We start from the raw sequence: 16,831 nt of genomic DNA on the forward strand, positions 1-16,831 counted from the left end.
CCATTGGGGCTCAAATAAGTATGGCAAGATAGGATGGAAGGGAAGGCTCCATATTTTTGCTGCATAGTTGAGTAGCAACATTTTCCTCCGAAGATGGAGTAGAGGTTCATGTGCCTCTATATATAAACTCTGTACAGGGGATGTTCTGAATGCTCCTAAAGCAGTTCTTAGCGCACGGTGATGGATAGTGTTTAACCGAATTAGTGCACTTTGCCTGGAAGAGTCATAGATTGGAGCTCCATAATCCAAGCGAGATCAAATTAATACCCGGTATAGCTGAAGCAGACTGTATCGGTCAGCACCGCGCATTGATGATAGTACTCTGAGGATATTTAATTTTTTTCAAGCAAATGGTTCTCAAGTACGTGATATATTGTAAGAAGTTTAATTTATTATCTAGGATTAGACCAAGAAATCTGATACTGTTCGAAAGAGGTATGGTGAAATTTTTAAGTTTTAATTCGGGCTCAGGGTGGATCTTTCGTTTTTTCTAAAAATGAATACAGTTGGATTTTTGTGCTGATAAGCGGTAGCCATTGCGAGACATCTACAGCTCAATTTTGTTAGTTGAGATCTCTCGATAGAATTCCTATTTTTTCCTTGGCACAAGATCATAAGGTCATCTGCACAGTGATATAATTCTCCTGTTCTTCAAATATCATGGATGATATAGTTTATTCTTATTAAAAATAGAGTAGGACTCAAAATGGGTCCCTGAGGGACCCCCTCCTCCTGGATATGAATTACAGAAAGAACATTTAAATGACTAACTTGAAAGGTTCTGCCCTGGAGAAAGCTCAAATAAGGGAAAGCTGCCTTGCAGTCCAAAGGCATGAAGATCCCGTAGAATACCAAAACGCCATGTTGTATCAAAGGCCTTCTCTAAATCCAAACTTACCATAAATAGGTGGTCATTTCTGATGTCTGATTCTGCTTTAGTCATCATATCTAATGCAGATCTATTTTGCCAAAAGCCATACTGAATTTTATGTAAGATGTTATGTGACTCAAGAAACCAGGTGAGCCTTTTGAGAACCATTTTCTCCAGTGTTTTCCCAAAACAACTAGATAAGGAAATTATACGATAATTAACTGGATTAGAGAGGTCTTTTCTGGTTTAGGGATGGCTAATACAAGTGAATGTTTCCAAGAGCGAGGATAACCATGTTCCTGAAAAATTCTATTAAAAAATATTAGAAGAGTTTGCAAAGCAGCATCATTCAAGTGTTTTAACATAATATAAAAAATACCATCAGGGCCAGTTGCACTATTGGGTGCTCTGTTAAGAGATTCCTTTAATTCGGATATTGTAAAAGGCTGGTTATATGGAAGAGAGCGACCGGTGTTGAAATTTAATTTCTGCCTTTCTGTTGCCCCTTTAATTCGTCGGAATGGAGCATCATATAAATTTGCTGCTGAAATTTCGGCAAAAGCATTTGCTATGTCTTTTGGAGAAGACAGTTCCTAGTCCCTTACAGATCAATATAGGAGAGGATGACAAAGGATATTTGCCATTCAGATGTTGGATTTTCCTCCAGATTAATCTAGTATCGGTGTTTTTTGTGATAGTGTAAGAGAACTGCATCCAGGAAGCTTTTTTGGCTTTCCTTCTTATTTGTCATGCTTTGGCATTACGTTTCTTGTAAATAATAAAGTTAACAGTAGTGGGATGCTTGCAGAAAATATTCCAAGCTTTATTGTTTTCTTTTTTTGCTCTATTACACTCATCATTCCACCAGTAGTTTTTATGCCTGTGTGGACGAGTCGGCGACTGAGAAATTGTATTATCAGCTGCTGCTAGTATCTGTGTCAGTGGTTTCATCTATTGACGGATTCTGAATCAAATGTTTATCTAAAGATATACTCAAGAAAAACTTTGTCCAGTTTGCCTTTGAGAATTTCCATATTCTGTGAGTTTCCTGATAGGTGGAGATAGTTTGGAATCTACAAATAATAGGAAGGTGATTGCTGTTATGTGGATTATCCAATATTGCCCAATGTATACTTGAGTAGAGTGTGGGAGAGCAGATAGACAAATCTATGGCAGAAGTATTTCCTGTGGGAGAATGCACGTGAGTATGTGCACCGGTGTTCAGAAGAGTTAGATTGTGTGTCCAGTAAGGTTTCTATTAGTTTCCCTCTTTTATCCATACGTAGACTTCCTCATAATGGATGGTGTCCATTAAAGTCACCCATCAAACAAATAGGAGGTGGTATCTGGGCAAGGAGCTCATCAAAGTCTTTGAGTACATACGTTTGGTTCAGTGGAAAATAAATAGATACAAGAGAAAAAATTATTCCAAGTTCTATTCTTACAGCAACAACTTCTAAATTAGTTTTTAAGGGGATTTGCCTAGATGGATTTGTAACAGATACTAAAACTGCTACACCTCCATGGGCAAATGTCTGCTTGACTGAAATGTTGAATTAAGTCATATAGCTCATCTGTATTAGTACATAGTCCTCGACAATTCCATTGTAAAATACACTGCATTATTTAGTTTTAGTGGTAGGATGATCCGGTTGTTTTTTAGAGGTAGTAGGCTTATTGCGATCTATTTTAACTTTATCTTTTTTAGGAAAGATAGACCGTCCAGTGTCCATATCTTCTTCAGCATAAATTTCTAATAAAGGTTCTTCTTGAGTTTTGTCATCTGTATCCATTTCTGAAGTATTAATGTGGCTCTCAGTAGATGATTCAGCTTTTGCCATCCTGATTTCACTTTGGGACTTTATGCCACCAGTAGAGGGGATGGAAATTGGGGTATTACAAGTCTGGTCTTTGTTGTTTTGCTTCAAAGGTGGCTGAGGAACTGAAAGCTGAGCTCTAGCCCATTCAGCAAGTGATATGTTAGGTGGAACTGAGTCATTGGTTTGTGTAGCAACATAACAATATTTCTTTGTAACATTTGCATATGTGCATGCAGGAGTATCTTTCAGTATTTGCCATCTCACTTCCTGATTGGTCAGAAAAAAAAACACAGAAATTTAAAGTTGTGTTCAACTTTAAATTTCTGTATTTTTTCTCCAAGTTTACATAACTCGCAATTTTTAGAATATGCAGGATGATCTTCCTTGCAATTAGGGCAAACTGAAGATGTTGCAGTACAGTCGGTTTGAGTGTGATCCTGGAATCCATATTTTGGGCATATTGTGTTTCCTTGACATGTTGTCTGAGAGTGTCCGAACTTCTGACACTTATAACACTGTAGTGGATTTGGTATATAGGGGTGAATATGGCAATTTAGATAACCAGCTTTAACAGTATTTGGTAAGTTTGGAGTACTGAACGTGAGTATTACACTATGGGTTGGAATGAGATTGCCATCCCTATGAGTCAAAATTCTCTTAGCTTGTATGACCTTTTGATCTTTCAGTTCCTGCACAAGCTCCTCTTCTGTTACATTCAACAGATCCCACTCAGAGGTAACACCTTTGGAACTATTTAGGGTGGTGTGGGGAGAGATTTTAACAGGAATTTCTCCAAATGTTGAGAGCATTAACAACAGTTCCGAAGGTTCGGACTGTGTTGTCTCAACGAGTAAATCGCCTGACTGTAATTTCTTGACCATTAACGTGTTTCTGTTTTGCGCGATGCACTCACAGGACGAATTAATCGCATTAATAGAGGCCAGCCTGTAATGAGGAAGAATGTCACAAAGGAGTTATTATCAAAATTGTATCCAAGGAAGATTTAATTTTGATACAAACTTGTGAACAGGTTATTTGGATTAAGATTAACTGGATTTAGAGCAAAATGACATTTTATGATGTAGATATGAAATCACAGCAAGAAGACTTGGTGTAACAATTAATGGAACAAAATTTGCAAGAGAAAAACCTTACACAGGAAACAGCTAATGAGCAAGTGGTGACTCAGTAAATTATAAATATAGTAAACAAGTTTGTTAAGAACTAAATCCCGAAAGAGTTCCAGAAATATAAGGAATATTTTAATGAGAGGTGAGCAGATTTATTCTCTCTGGCCTGCTTACAGTTTTGGAAAGTCAGAGATATTATGATAGTTTCAAAGTGCTTTAAAATTTAGTATATAGGGACATTATATGGTTTTGTAAAAGTAAAATAACATGTTTCCATTGTGGTGTAGAGGGTCACATATATGAAGACCGTGAAAATAGAGACAAAACTCCTATTTGAAAATTGTCAAGAAGTGAATGTACATGTATTTTATTTAATATAGAACACTGTCCTCATAATCATATAATCTATGCTTTAGACAGGAATTATCATTCTATGGACTGGAGTAAATAACATCCAAAAAAGAAAAGAAAGTAAGTCACAATCCTAAATACCTGTAGGATATTTATCTTTTTTAAATAATCACTATTATATCATGTGAGTTTTGTAAATTAGTTTATTCAGCCTATTGACTAATTATACTATACAAATAGGCAATGCTTCAGAAACCTTGCCGTAATTATTCATGTGTTAATTACGAACATCCAATTATCTATACAATTCTTTATACAATTGTCTATTATTTGTAAGTTTTTATATATAAGCGAAAGGTAAAATAAATGAGATACAGGTTTATCCATTAACAGTTCATTTAAGGCCTGGGACTGCTTTGTTGTTTGAATGCCTCAGGATGGTTGGTTAGTTTAGCCTCACTCGCAAAAAAATTTTCTATGATGTGTTTATGCTGGTCATGGATTTACGGAGGAATTGTGGTATAGGGAGGGAGGGAGAGAGGGAATAGAGTTGGCTGTTCTTATTTTTTAGGGTCTTCTTCTATTGTCCCTTTAAAGATGTTAAAATATTATGGATCGAATTCTATACCTTATTTTCTGTTTACAGAAATGGCCCTAAACATTTTTATATAGAATGGTTCTTCAAATTTTCTTATACTGTATTATTGTACTGTTGATCACTTGAAAGGACTGTAGTGTTGCTAAACTGGCACTAGGACTTCTGGGAGATATTGTTTTGTTTTATTCACAGGTATTTACTATATTCTTCAAGATCTGCTAGTTTCTGGGATTATTTCAGAGAAGAGCTGTACAAGCCATTTTTAAATATTTTGTCCAGGATCAAGTCTACCACTAATCATTGGTCTGGGTTGGAAATCAGGTTTATGGATTTTTACGTTGCCAAACAGATATGGTTCAATTTCCAGTGTAGCTCAAAATCTATGTATTTATGGTCAAGCTTCAATTTTAGCTTCTGTTTAACTTTCTTCTTTATCTGACTGGTAGGGTTAGTTTTCGAAAGCTTGTATCAATGACTGATCAGTAGTATAACAGAAAAAAAAAAAAAATTAAAGAATCATTCTATATAAAAATGATTAGGGGCCAGTTCTATAAACAGAAAACAAGGTATAAAATTCAATCCACAATATTTTAACATCTGCAAATGGACAATAGAAGAAAATCTCAAGAAACAAAAACAAGAACAGCCAATTCTTTCCCTCTTCATCCCCTCCAAAACTAACCTACCCCCCTCACAAATCCAAGCGAAGCATAATCACAACTTACAAAACCTTTTGGGAGTGACACTTAGCTAACCCACCGGGCAACCTGCTATTGGCCAAGTAATTAAAAGCCCTAGGCCCAACTTAGGCATAAATACGGTGTTAACAGCACCTCGTCTGGATGAAGGTGATGTAAGCATTTGGATAGCAGGAAGCTGTTATGCCTGGTGACTGTTTTGTGGCAGGTCAGGAGTACAAACAAAAAATGTATCATGGAGTAACATTCCAGTAAACAAGTCAGACTAATCAAAAGAATCTGTTGGACCTCAAAAAATCTATAAAATACCTTGTCCATAATTTATGTAGGTTATACTGCTTTCCCTTTTTGTATCATTTTCTTAAATCCCTTCTCTTACACAATTATGGGCAAGTATAGAAATGCAGTTCTTTGATGCGTGGTCAGGTGTCATCCCCCTGATGAAATACCTGATCATGTATCAAGTTTTACTTTTGTTGTAATCAGATTTAGCTGCATATTTGTTCTACTCTCCTTTTCGCATTATAGCCAAATTTGCTTGCCTTTAAATGATGCCAGCGACTGTTACTTTTATTTTTCAGTATTATTTATTAATTTTTTACTAGTCACTCCTTTTTAATTGTCTTTATGATACAACCTGCATTTTCTTCTCGGCTTTTGGCATTTTGTGTAATTTACACTTCCATCTTCGCACTTAACTGTTGTGTTTCTTACAATATACGTACATACACATCTCCATCCTTTGCTGCCACTTTGTGCACACTAGGGCATTTGTCATATCCAACTTATTTTTATATTTCCAATTTTTCTCGTGATTTTAACTCACTGGTATTATATATATAGATGAAATTAGAAAGAATTAATAGAAAATACAAAAATATGGAGAAGTATTTCACACAAGGTGCCGATCCTAATAGAAGGAAAGTAAGAGAAAAGAATGAGAAATAAAAAGAAAAAGGTTAAGAACCTAAAAAAAAAAAATGTAAAATTATAAAATTTTTGAATTAAAGGTTAAATTAACAAGCAAATCATATGTAGATAAGCTGAAAGGGAAAGAAGAAATTTATTATTAATCAATGCTAAATAATAATGAGCATCAAATTGAGGGTGGTGGGATGGTAATTAGGAAAAAAAAAAAAAATAAAAAAAAAAAAATTGATGCAAACTAAATAAAATTGGTACATAGATCAGACATTTCATCAGAGGACTACACCTTATCATGTACCAAATCACTGCATTTCTATGCAAACTTATGTTAATGGAGGAAAGATTAAAAATATTACAAGAAAAAAAGGAGGGGGGAAATGGAGAAAAAGATAAAAACTCCTAAAACGTAAGTAAGGTAGCCCCCAATGTAGTGTATGTAAATAAAACATGAAATTAAACAAAATAAAGTGTAAATAAATTAAAGAATGCTTTGTTTTCATGTATATGGCTTAAGAGTATAAAATGTAATGTAAATTCTGAATCGTCTAAAGTATGAACAAAGATTTTGAAAAAGACAAAAAAAGTGAATTTGTGTATCATAGAGGTATTAAATGTAACAGGCAGTGGTACAGAAATGGGAAATAATGCAGGTTAAGTGAGGGAAAAAGGTGATAAACATAAAGGATGCGAAAACAGCAAGGATGAGAAAGGTAAGAATGTCCGAATCGCCCTCATATTACACTAATAGTTCAACAGACAGATTGTTTGTTTGTTTGTTTCGGGATTTATTGGGCGCATTGGCAACTATGACCATAGTGCGCCACCAACAGACAGAAGAAACAAGAATAGAAAGTAGAAAGATGAAAAGAAAAGAGAAAAAAGTTTAAAGGATGCTAGGCAAGCTAGGTGTGTAAATACCCAACCTCTTAGAGAGCGCCTTGGCTGTGAGAGTGTCAGTAAAGTGGAAACTAATACCACTAGCTTGTTATATTTTAAAATGCCAAAAATACACTGCCGAAAAATAAATAGAAATAAAGTAAAAATAATGAATAAGAGAAAACAATTAAATACCTGTTAAGTTATGTAACATCAAAGTGGGTAAAAATGTATTACTAAGAAAGAAAATATTTCATCAAGATATAAGTAAAAATGGAATATAAACAGAAGGAGAGCTATGATGACTGTGGAGTTGCTCAGTAGAAAGGTGGGTGAAAAGGATATAAGTGTCCTCTACAGTTGAGATATCGAAAAGAAATAAAAAATAAAAATAAATGTGAATCTAATATTGTGTATATTACGGCAGACTGGAGAAAAATTCTGAAAGAAATGTGAGGGAGCAACATGTCATAGATGATAACAGAGAAAATAAAATTCCGTTACGATTGTAAATGATTATTAATATTAATAGTAATAAAGAAAATAAACTTAGAGAGTGAAAAAGCATGAATATCATATATAAGAATGGTAAAGTAGAGTTACGAATTTTAGTGTGCAATTTTTTATGCAAGACCATAAGTTTTTAATGATTGCATTAATGCCAAGATAACAATGCAAAAAAGGTAGTGCTGTAGTCGACTTCCTTTTTAAATGTGGTATAACAAAACTGTTTGCAAAAAATGGCAAAATTGTTAGAAGCCTTATCCACAGGGGTGATGATAAAGTTCTGTTGTAAATCCAAAATGGGTTTTTAAGATAAGAATACTTAATGTGCTGATTATTATAAAGATTATAATCTTTATAATCAATGTCCATGATGTTGATCTACGAAAGGAGCATATATGGGATTATTGAAGTGACATGGAAGATCTGAAAGTTGCAAATTGCCTCAGTTGGTAGCTAATGTTTTATAGTTGCAAAATGTTTTGTATGTTTTATAATATATGCATATATATATATATATATAATGGATTCTGGCACTGAAATAATTCAGTCAGACAGTTGTAGAACTTCAAGGATATACACATAATGAACAGATTCAATCCTATTCTGAAATTTTTATTTGATAACATTGGCAAAATTAACTTTTGAAGAATGTTCGAACAAGGAGAAGAAATGGAGTCTGGGCAAAATTCAGGGATATTAATCCTTATTTATATTCTTTAGAACTGGACGACACTGTACAAAGCTGTTTCATGCAGAAAACAATGATAAATACCAATAATATTACAATCATACATACATATAATGAAAATTAATACCATTCACACGCATACAATAGTTCTGAATTTCACAAGAAGAAATAAAAGATATATAAGTGGACTCTTTATAAGACCTTTTGATTCATCATAATTACAAACTACATTGTCTAAGATAATAACAAAATAAATCTCTAAAAGAAGTTATAACTTCAAATATATGCAAAGTGAAGGACACACTTCATGTTAATGTTATACTTCATCATTATTTTAATGAATTTTAAGAGAATCACCTAAACAAATCCTTAAACTAAACAATAGCATTAGTAGAGGCATATGATGCAAGAAAGCAAGCTTATATAGAATCAGCCAAAAAAAAAAAAAAAAGTTCCCATTTCACCCATACATCTAAAAATGTTTGTCTAGTTCTGCTTTGAACTTATTTAAGTTGCTGACCTCCAGGACAACAGATGGAAGTTTGTTCCAAATGTCAACCACCCACTGGCTAAAGGCAAATATCCGCACATCTCTATTCCACAAATGAATCAAGTTGAGTAATCTGAGCAAGAAGAAGCAGCGTTCAGCTTTCTCAAAACATTCAAGGCCTTATACACCCCAATTAGACCACCTCGCTGGTGCCTAGTCTTTGCATGCTGCAATTTGCAGAATGCAAGTCTTTCTTGGTAACAGGAACCCACTGTTCCAATCATCAATCTTGTTGCAATTCTCTGTACTCATTCCAGCAGCTACATCTTCCCTAAAATAAGGCCTCCAGACCTCTATACAGTACTCAAGGCGTGGCCTGACCATTGGCTTATACAACGGGACAATCACCTCCTTATAATTGTAGCAAAATTCCTGTATATCACTGACAAAACACCATGAGTTACTCTTGCAGCCCGTCTGCACTGCTCGGAGAACTTCATATCTGACTGCACAATTACCCCCAGGTCCTTTTCATTCTCCACTGCCCTGAGTGTAGTACCAACCAGTTGATACGTTAATCTGGGGATACCACTACCCATATGTAGTACTTTACATTTGTCAATTAAAATTCAGTTGCCACCTCTCGGGCCATCTGCTCAACTTTTCCAGATCTTGCTGCAGTAGTGTACTATCGTTACTGTCTTAAATAATCCTGCCAACCTCGGTATCATCTGCAAACTTAGACATTAATCATGATATACCTTCATCAATATCTTTGATAAATACAGAAAACAACAATTGGCCCAACGCCGAACCCCGGGGGACACAACAACATTAGTCCAAGAAGAGCAGTGTCAAATGGTTACCACTCCCTGTCTTCTCCCACTCAACCATCCTTTTATCAATTGTAGCAACTTGCCCTTAATGCCATACTGCTCCAATTTGTACAGAAGTTTTCCATGTGCCACAGTATCAAAAGCTTTCCTAAAATCCAACAATATGATATCAAAATAATTTTTTGCATCCAGTTCCTTTGTGACCACAGCATAACATCCAATCAAATTACTCGGACAAGACTTCACCTTAACAAACCATGCTGTATCTGAACTATTACTGCAGTCTTGTCTAGATGATACTGCATTACTTCCTAAACCAGTGCCTCCATTAAATTCCCTGGAACAGAAGTTGAACTAACAGGTCTGTAATTACTCATGTCACCCTTTGACTCCCCTCTGTGAATTGGGGATACATCTGCACACCTCCAATCCACAGGGACCTCTCCTGTGTCCAAAGAAGCTTTCATAATTATGGCTAAGGGTTCGATGTCAGAAATTTCCTTTGCTGCTTCCTTTAATATAACTGGATAGATTCCATCCATCCCAGGAGCCTTTCTTATGTTTAATTTCAACAATTTCTCCTCCACTTTGCTCTCAGTTATTTCAAAATCATTTAACTCCCTGGCAGAGTTTGATAAATTTCTGGCATTCACCTCCCTGAATAACTCCTCATGTGAGAATGTAGATGCAAATACTCATTCAGTTTGACAGCTACCTCAGCAGGTGCTTTAACAATCAAACCATTGATATCAAGTTGACCAATCTGATTCATCCCCTTCCTTCCTTCTAGAGATTACATAAATAAAGAAGTCTTTACTGTTTTTCTTTGCATCATTTGCCAAAGATTTCTTGTAATCTGCAAAGGCAGTTTACGAGACACCCTTTGTGACTTGATTTCAGACTATCTTATATCTAACATAGGCATCTGTGTTTCCTGATAATATATATATACGTCCCATGCATTTTTCTTCTCTGACACTCATTAGTTCATCTAACAACCATTTAGTGGTTGTTAACAACCACTTCTCTGACACTCATTAGTTCATCTAACAACCATTGCATACTTAATAGGTATGCAACTTTTAATAGCTTCCACGATTAGTTCCTTGAATGCTTCCCACTTAGAATTTGCTGTTGGTAACATCATCAGTTGATCCCATTGTACAGAATTTAAAAACTGTCTGAGACCACTGTAGTTACCTTTACAGAAGAAAAAACCCTTCCCCTTACCCCTGATGGTAAGGGGAAGGGTTTACATCGTTAAATGAATCCCACATCACTTAATCATCCCCCTTGTGCCAAAAACCTCAAATACAAAAAAAGAACAAAAAAAAAAAAAAAAAAAACTTAATCATCTTTAAGTGAATTCCATCAGTACAATGGGATCACTGCTACCTAGTGGTTCCTTTATCTGCAGATTCTTAATGCACGAAGAATCACTGCTGATAATCAAATCAAGAGTGTTACTCCCTCTGGTTGGCTCTAAAACATGTTAATGTAGAAAATTATATTAATCCGCAAAAGTCTTGCTAGTGTGTGATGTACAACACTAATATAAACATATTAGTGATGTAGATCTGGGATCTTCTTTTGATTCCCTTTACAAGACTAAAGAAAGAAAGAAATTATTGTGAATAATTAACTGCTACATGGTTATACCTGATAAAGGTATTAAAGACAACTGTCAAATTGACTGGAAGAAATATTTTGTATCTGAAGGATGTCATTACCACAGTGTCATTAAGAACTTAATGGATTTCTAGATAGATATAAGTGTATATGGCTATTTTGCCACAAACAAATAGCAATCGATAGGCATCAAAAAAATCACTTCAATAAACAATTTTTCCAATTATCCAAAAAACAAAAAACATTTATCCAAAGAACCAAAACAAGAAAAAAATCTAGAGAGGGCAGCATAACAAATCCAGTGTGAGAAAATAAAATTTGATAACCAGGTCAATACCTGAAGAAAGAATTGAAACCACAGGACAAAAAACTGATCACAGATAAAACCTCTAAAGACGAACAGACTAGCAGATGCAAATTCCAAAGAATATAACTAGGAAACTTTGCTAAGGCACTAAACTGAACGTTTATATATTCATTTAATTAAAATGGAATGAGATACTAAAACCCTAATTCCAGAGTATATCAATGTTCCCCACTATCTGTTGATGATTTATTATAGCATGTCCCATACATAACAGAAGAAGCAACTGATCAATAAATTCATTATCTCAGACTATAAATCTATTAGATTATTAACAAAATGGTCATAATAACATCCTTTGTTAACATTGATTTTATTCTAGTTTTCCACACAGTACCCTAATTCCTATGACATTTTTATTTAATTTTGTATAATTAAATTTAATTGCAGTTTTCATTAATGCGTGTAGAAAGTATAAATGTAGGAATAACTAGCAGCTCATTATTCTCTCTGTTTTTTTCTTTATAGTCTTAAAAAGAGAAGTCAGAACAACTCTGAAATACAGACCAAACATAAGGAGGAGCTTTACTGTTTAGTTGGGAACTTTCATAGGCAATTCTATTCACAATTTCATTAAACGAAATATTAAGCACAACTTTTTGCATGAGTTTTTTTTTATTTTTTATTTGACACAGTTTTAGTACGGAACATAAAAGTTTCAACAACCTCAAGCCCCAAAATGTGTGATATCCACTCCAGCATATTGGGCAACAAATGCTCATTAGTATCAAAAGCAGAAAAAAAAAAAATTCTTCCTGTAACATATTCTAGGATTTGCATATTTTCATATTTCCTCTCACCAAAGTACAAATATTTAAACCTTCTAAATTGAAACTTTCAATATAGTTTATAGCTTGCTTATAGTTACATAAACTTAACAGCTTGCTAGACTATCATGGTTCAAAAGAACTGGATGTGGAACATCTTCAATACAGCTTCACAAACCATATACTTAAACCAGAGGTTCTCAAACTTTCTCGGTTCACGGCACCCTTACTCTTCCAGTAATTTTTTCATGGCACCGCTAGGCCAAAAGAAATACCTAACACAGTGGTTTTTGACCTTTTAATATATACCTATATAATAATTGTATTCTTTATATAGAGGTACTAATATTTGTAAAATAATAAGAGTAGTTTATCTCAATATAGTATGCAGAACACTTCCATATGATACTCTCCAGAAATTAAAACGAAAAACTTACATTAGAGTAAAAAATACTTTAAAACCAATTAAACACAATTAAAATCAATTTAACACAATTAAAAATACTAAAAAGAATCTAACGAAAATATTCAATGAAAAATTCAATGATCACAGGAATGAAAATTTTCATTCCTGTGATCACGAAAAAATTCCTGTGAAAATAAAGATCAATTATAGATCACCACAAAATTAAAAAGATACAGTACAATGGATATTGTACCGTACCCTTTATATTGTATCCTTTTTATAATGAAATAAGTATATAAATTTCAAAAATAAAAAAATAAAAAATATATATAACAATAATAACTTTAAGTAACTTAAACCCAAATTGCACAGCACCCCAAGAATGTTGTTGCGGCACCCTAGTGTGCTGCAGCACCCCGGTTGAAAACCACTGACTTAAACCATGAGAATAACAAAAGAGAGAGGGGGGGGGTGGCAAGGAAGAAAAACTTAAATCAAAGGAAGGGAAATAATTTCATTAATAGAACTGCTTTAGACATAAAATTACACTTTGGTTTAAATTCTGTTCTTAATACTAATTGACTGACTCTTCAGAGGACGGGATTTAGAAAAAAAAATACACAAAAAGATAAAAATGAAAAATATTCTTAGCTATATTAGCAAAAATCCTGTGCAGCAGTGAAAACTCCTTAACTGGAAGTGGGAGAGAGGGGGGGGGTGGCCAACCAACATCCACAATCTTCAGTTCATCACACAAGTTTTGAAAATATAACTTATTAGAACCTGTACAAAAATAAATTCAGCAACAAAAATTGGACTGTATGAACAGAATAACCAACCAATAATGGTAAATAGGATTTCAATATCAATATGAGGGGCATGATAAATTACTAGAACAGACACATCCAAGTTTAAAATGATTAAACCAAATAAGAATCAATGTTACTATCTCCTATTCAATGAATTAATTTCAATTGCTTTGAAAAGTATGATTTCCAAAATTTCCAAATAACCAACACCTCTACAAGACAATAGGGGAAAAAAAAATAAACTTCCAGAAAAGCATGATATATTTTTATTTTTTTGGCATTCACAACTTACAGAAACTTCTCTCAATGCAACTGAGATTATAGTAGTTTGGTGATTTTATCAAACAATAACCTAAATTCATTATTACCAAGAAAAAATTATTTAACCATAATAATTGCATAAAATGGAACTATGAAGAATCAATAAGAATAAACAGTAGGTTAATATATAGAGAAATGTGTATAAAGATTTATTCCCTATTATCAGAATAACAACAAATTTACCTTTAAAGAGACAGATACTGCTTCTCTTTGCTGCCAGCGTTTATAAAGACCAAACAGAGGGGTTGCACCATCAACCCATTGTATCAGTCCAGATCTTGGTCCCAATGGTGTTACCGAATAATGACGAGCATTGTACACAACCTTTCCATGCCTAGAGAGAGAGAGAGAGAGAGAGAGAGAGAAAAAGATTATATTACAACATTCACATGTACCTTGTCCTTCACAATAAATTATATGTATTTAATCACTAATCTAAATGAAATTACGATAAAATTGGATATTCAACCATTAAATAAAATAGATATAAGAATAAAACACAGTACAAAAAGGGAAGAGGATGGGAGTATGAAAAAGGTTTTGAAAATTAACTCTGAACCGGCTGCCAAAATAAGCAGCACCAAATATTGATTTTAAATTATTCAAAACAAATTAACTGTAATACTGATTGTTTAATTATTCAGATTGTTTGGTTTATTTTTTTTCATCCTGATGTATAACAGCTATGGCAATTATACGTCAGGATTTTTGCTAATATCTTGTTCTATTGATACACATAATTTCTCATTTTATAAGGACTGTTAGATGCAATGATGTAAGTTGGTGTCATGTACATTATTAAGTGGCACAAAGGCTATAAACGTAGGCATATACCAATTTCGATACAACTACAAAAATCTGACATTTAATAAAAATTGTGCGGGACATTAAAATCTATTAAATAACTTGCATTTAGCATTACTAAAGGCACATAATGCAAAAAAGAAACATTATATAGCATCAATCCAAATAAATAAAAAAAAAAAAAAAAAAAACCCTCCTCATTTCACCCATCAACTCGCTCCAAACGTTTGTCCAGTTTTACCTTGAATTTCTTTAAGCTATCAACCTCTGCAACAGATGGAAGCTTGTTCCAGCAATCAACCACCTGCTGATTAAAGGCAAAATTCCACGCATCTACCCTACAACTGTCTTTCCTCAATTTGAATTCATGCCCACTCATGCAATTATTCTGAGCAAGAGGAATAATCCCATTAGCACTGAGCATGCTCAAACCATTCAAGGCTTTATACACCTCAATCAGATCACCTCGCAGATGCCTAGTCTACAGACACTGTAATTTGCAAAACTTAAGAATTTCTTCATAAGAGTAACCCTTTGTTCCATTCATTCACTAATCTTGTTGCCCTTCTCTGTACTCATTCCAGCAGCTCTATATCCTTCTTAAAATGAGGCCTCCAGACCTGTATACAGTAATCAAGGTGTGGCCTGACCATTGCCTTATACAAGGAGATAATCACCTCCTTATCCCTGCTAGAAAAATTACTGTATATCATTGACAAGACACCATGAGCTACTCTTGCAGACCATCTGCACTGCTCAGTAAACTTCATATCTGCCTGCAAAATTAACCCCCCCCAGGTCCTTTTCATTTTCTACCACTGTCAGTGTAATACCACACAGTTGATACATTACTCTGGGGTTACTGCTTCCCATATGCAGCACTTTAGATTTGTCAATGTTAAACTTCAATTGCCACCTCTCAGCCCATCTGCTCAACTTTTCTAGATCTTGTTTCAGCAGCATACTGTCATTAGTGTCATTAATAACCCTGCTGATCTTTGTATTGTCTGCAAACTTGGACATTAAGCCTGATATACACCATCATCAATATCATTAATAAATACAGAAAACAACAATGAACACAACATTGAACCCTGGATGACTCCACTAATAACATTATACATGAACAGAGCAGTGTCCAATGATTACCACTCTCTGTCTTCTCCCACTTAACCTTTGTCCATAGCAGCAATTTACCTCTAATGCCACACTGCTCCAATTGTTGCAACAGTCTTCCATGGACAACAGTATCAAAAGCCTTTCTAAGATCCAAATATATATAAAAATTATTCCCTGCACCCAGTTCCTTTGTGACCACATCATAGTATCCAATCAAATTGGTCAGGCAAGACTTTCCCTTAACAAACCCATGCTGTCTCTGAGCTATAACTGAAGTCTTGCAGTGCTTCTTTAACCAGTGCCTTCATTAATTTCCCTAAACAGAAGTTAAACTAACAGGTCTGTAATTATTTGTATCACCCTTTGATCCTCCTTTGTGAATTGGGATCACATTTACACATCTCCAGTCCATGGGTATCTCCACTGAATCCAAGGATGCTCTCATAATTATGGCTAAGGGTTTGCTTACTGCCTTTGCTGTGCCCTTTAATATAACTGGATAGATGCCATCCACCCCAGGTGCCTTTCTTATGTTTATCTTCAACAATTTCTCCTCCACTTTGCTCTCAGTTATTACAAAATCACCTAGCTCAATGCCAGAATTTAATTCACTCCTGGCATTCTCCTCCCTGAATAACTCTTCAAGTGTGAATGTACACGCAAAATACTCATTTAGTTTGTTAGCAACCTGAGCAAGATCATCAACAGTTGAACCATCGATATCTAGTGGACCAATCTGATTCATCCCCTTCCTTCTAGAGTTTATATAAGTAAAGAACTCTTTGCTGTTTTTCTTTGCATCCTTTGCCAAAGATTTATC

At 34.4% G+C, this 16,831-nt stretch overlaps 1 protein-coding gene across 1 annotated transcript in view; it reads right to left on the bottom strand.

Moving 5' to 3' along the window:
* nonC (serine/threonine-protein kinase Smg1) overlaps nucleotides 1-16,831 on the bottom strand; it is a 1,411,261-nt gene that overhangs the window by 573,791 nt on the left and 820,639 nt on the right. Inside the window, exon 44 of the mRNA XM_090378365.1 lies at nucleotides 14,272-14,422. Coding sequence (XP_090234491.1) covers nucleotides 14,272-14,422 — 151 coding nt within the window. The remainder of the gene's footprint in view (nucleotides 1-14,271; nucleotides 14,423-16,831) is intronic.

This window comes from Mastigoproctus giganteus, chromosome 7, assembly GCF_048544385.1.
Source record: "Mastigoproctus giganteus isolate SK-2022 chromosome 7, ASM4854438v1, whole genome shotgun sequence".
Classification (NCBI taxonomy): domain Eukaryota; kingdom Metazoa; phylum Arthropoda; class Arachnida; order Uropygi; family Thelyphonidae; genus Mastigoproctus; species Mastigoproctus giganteus.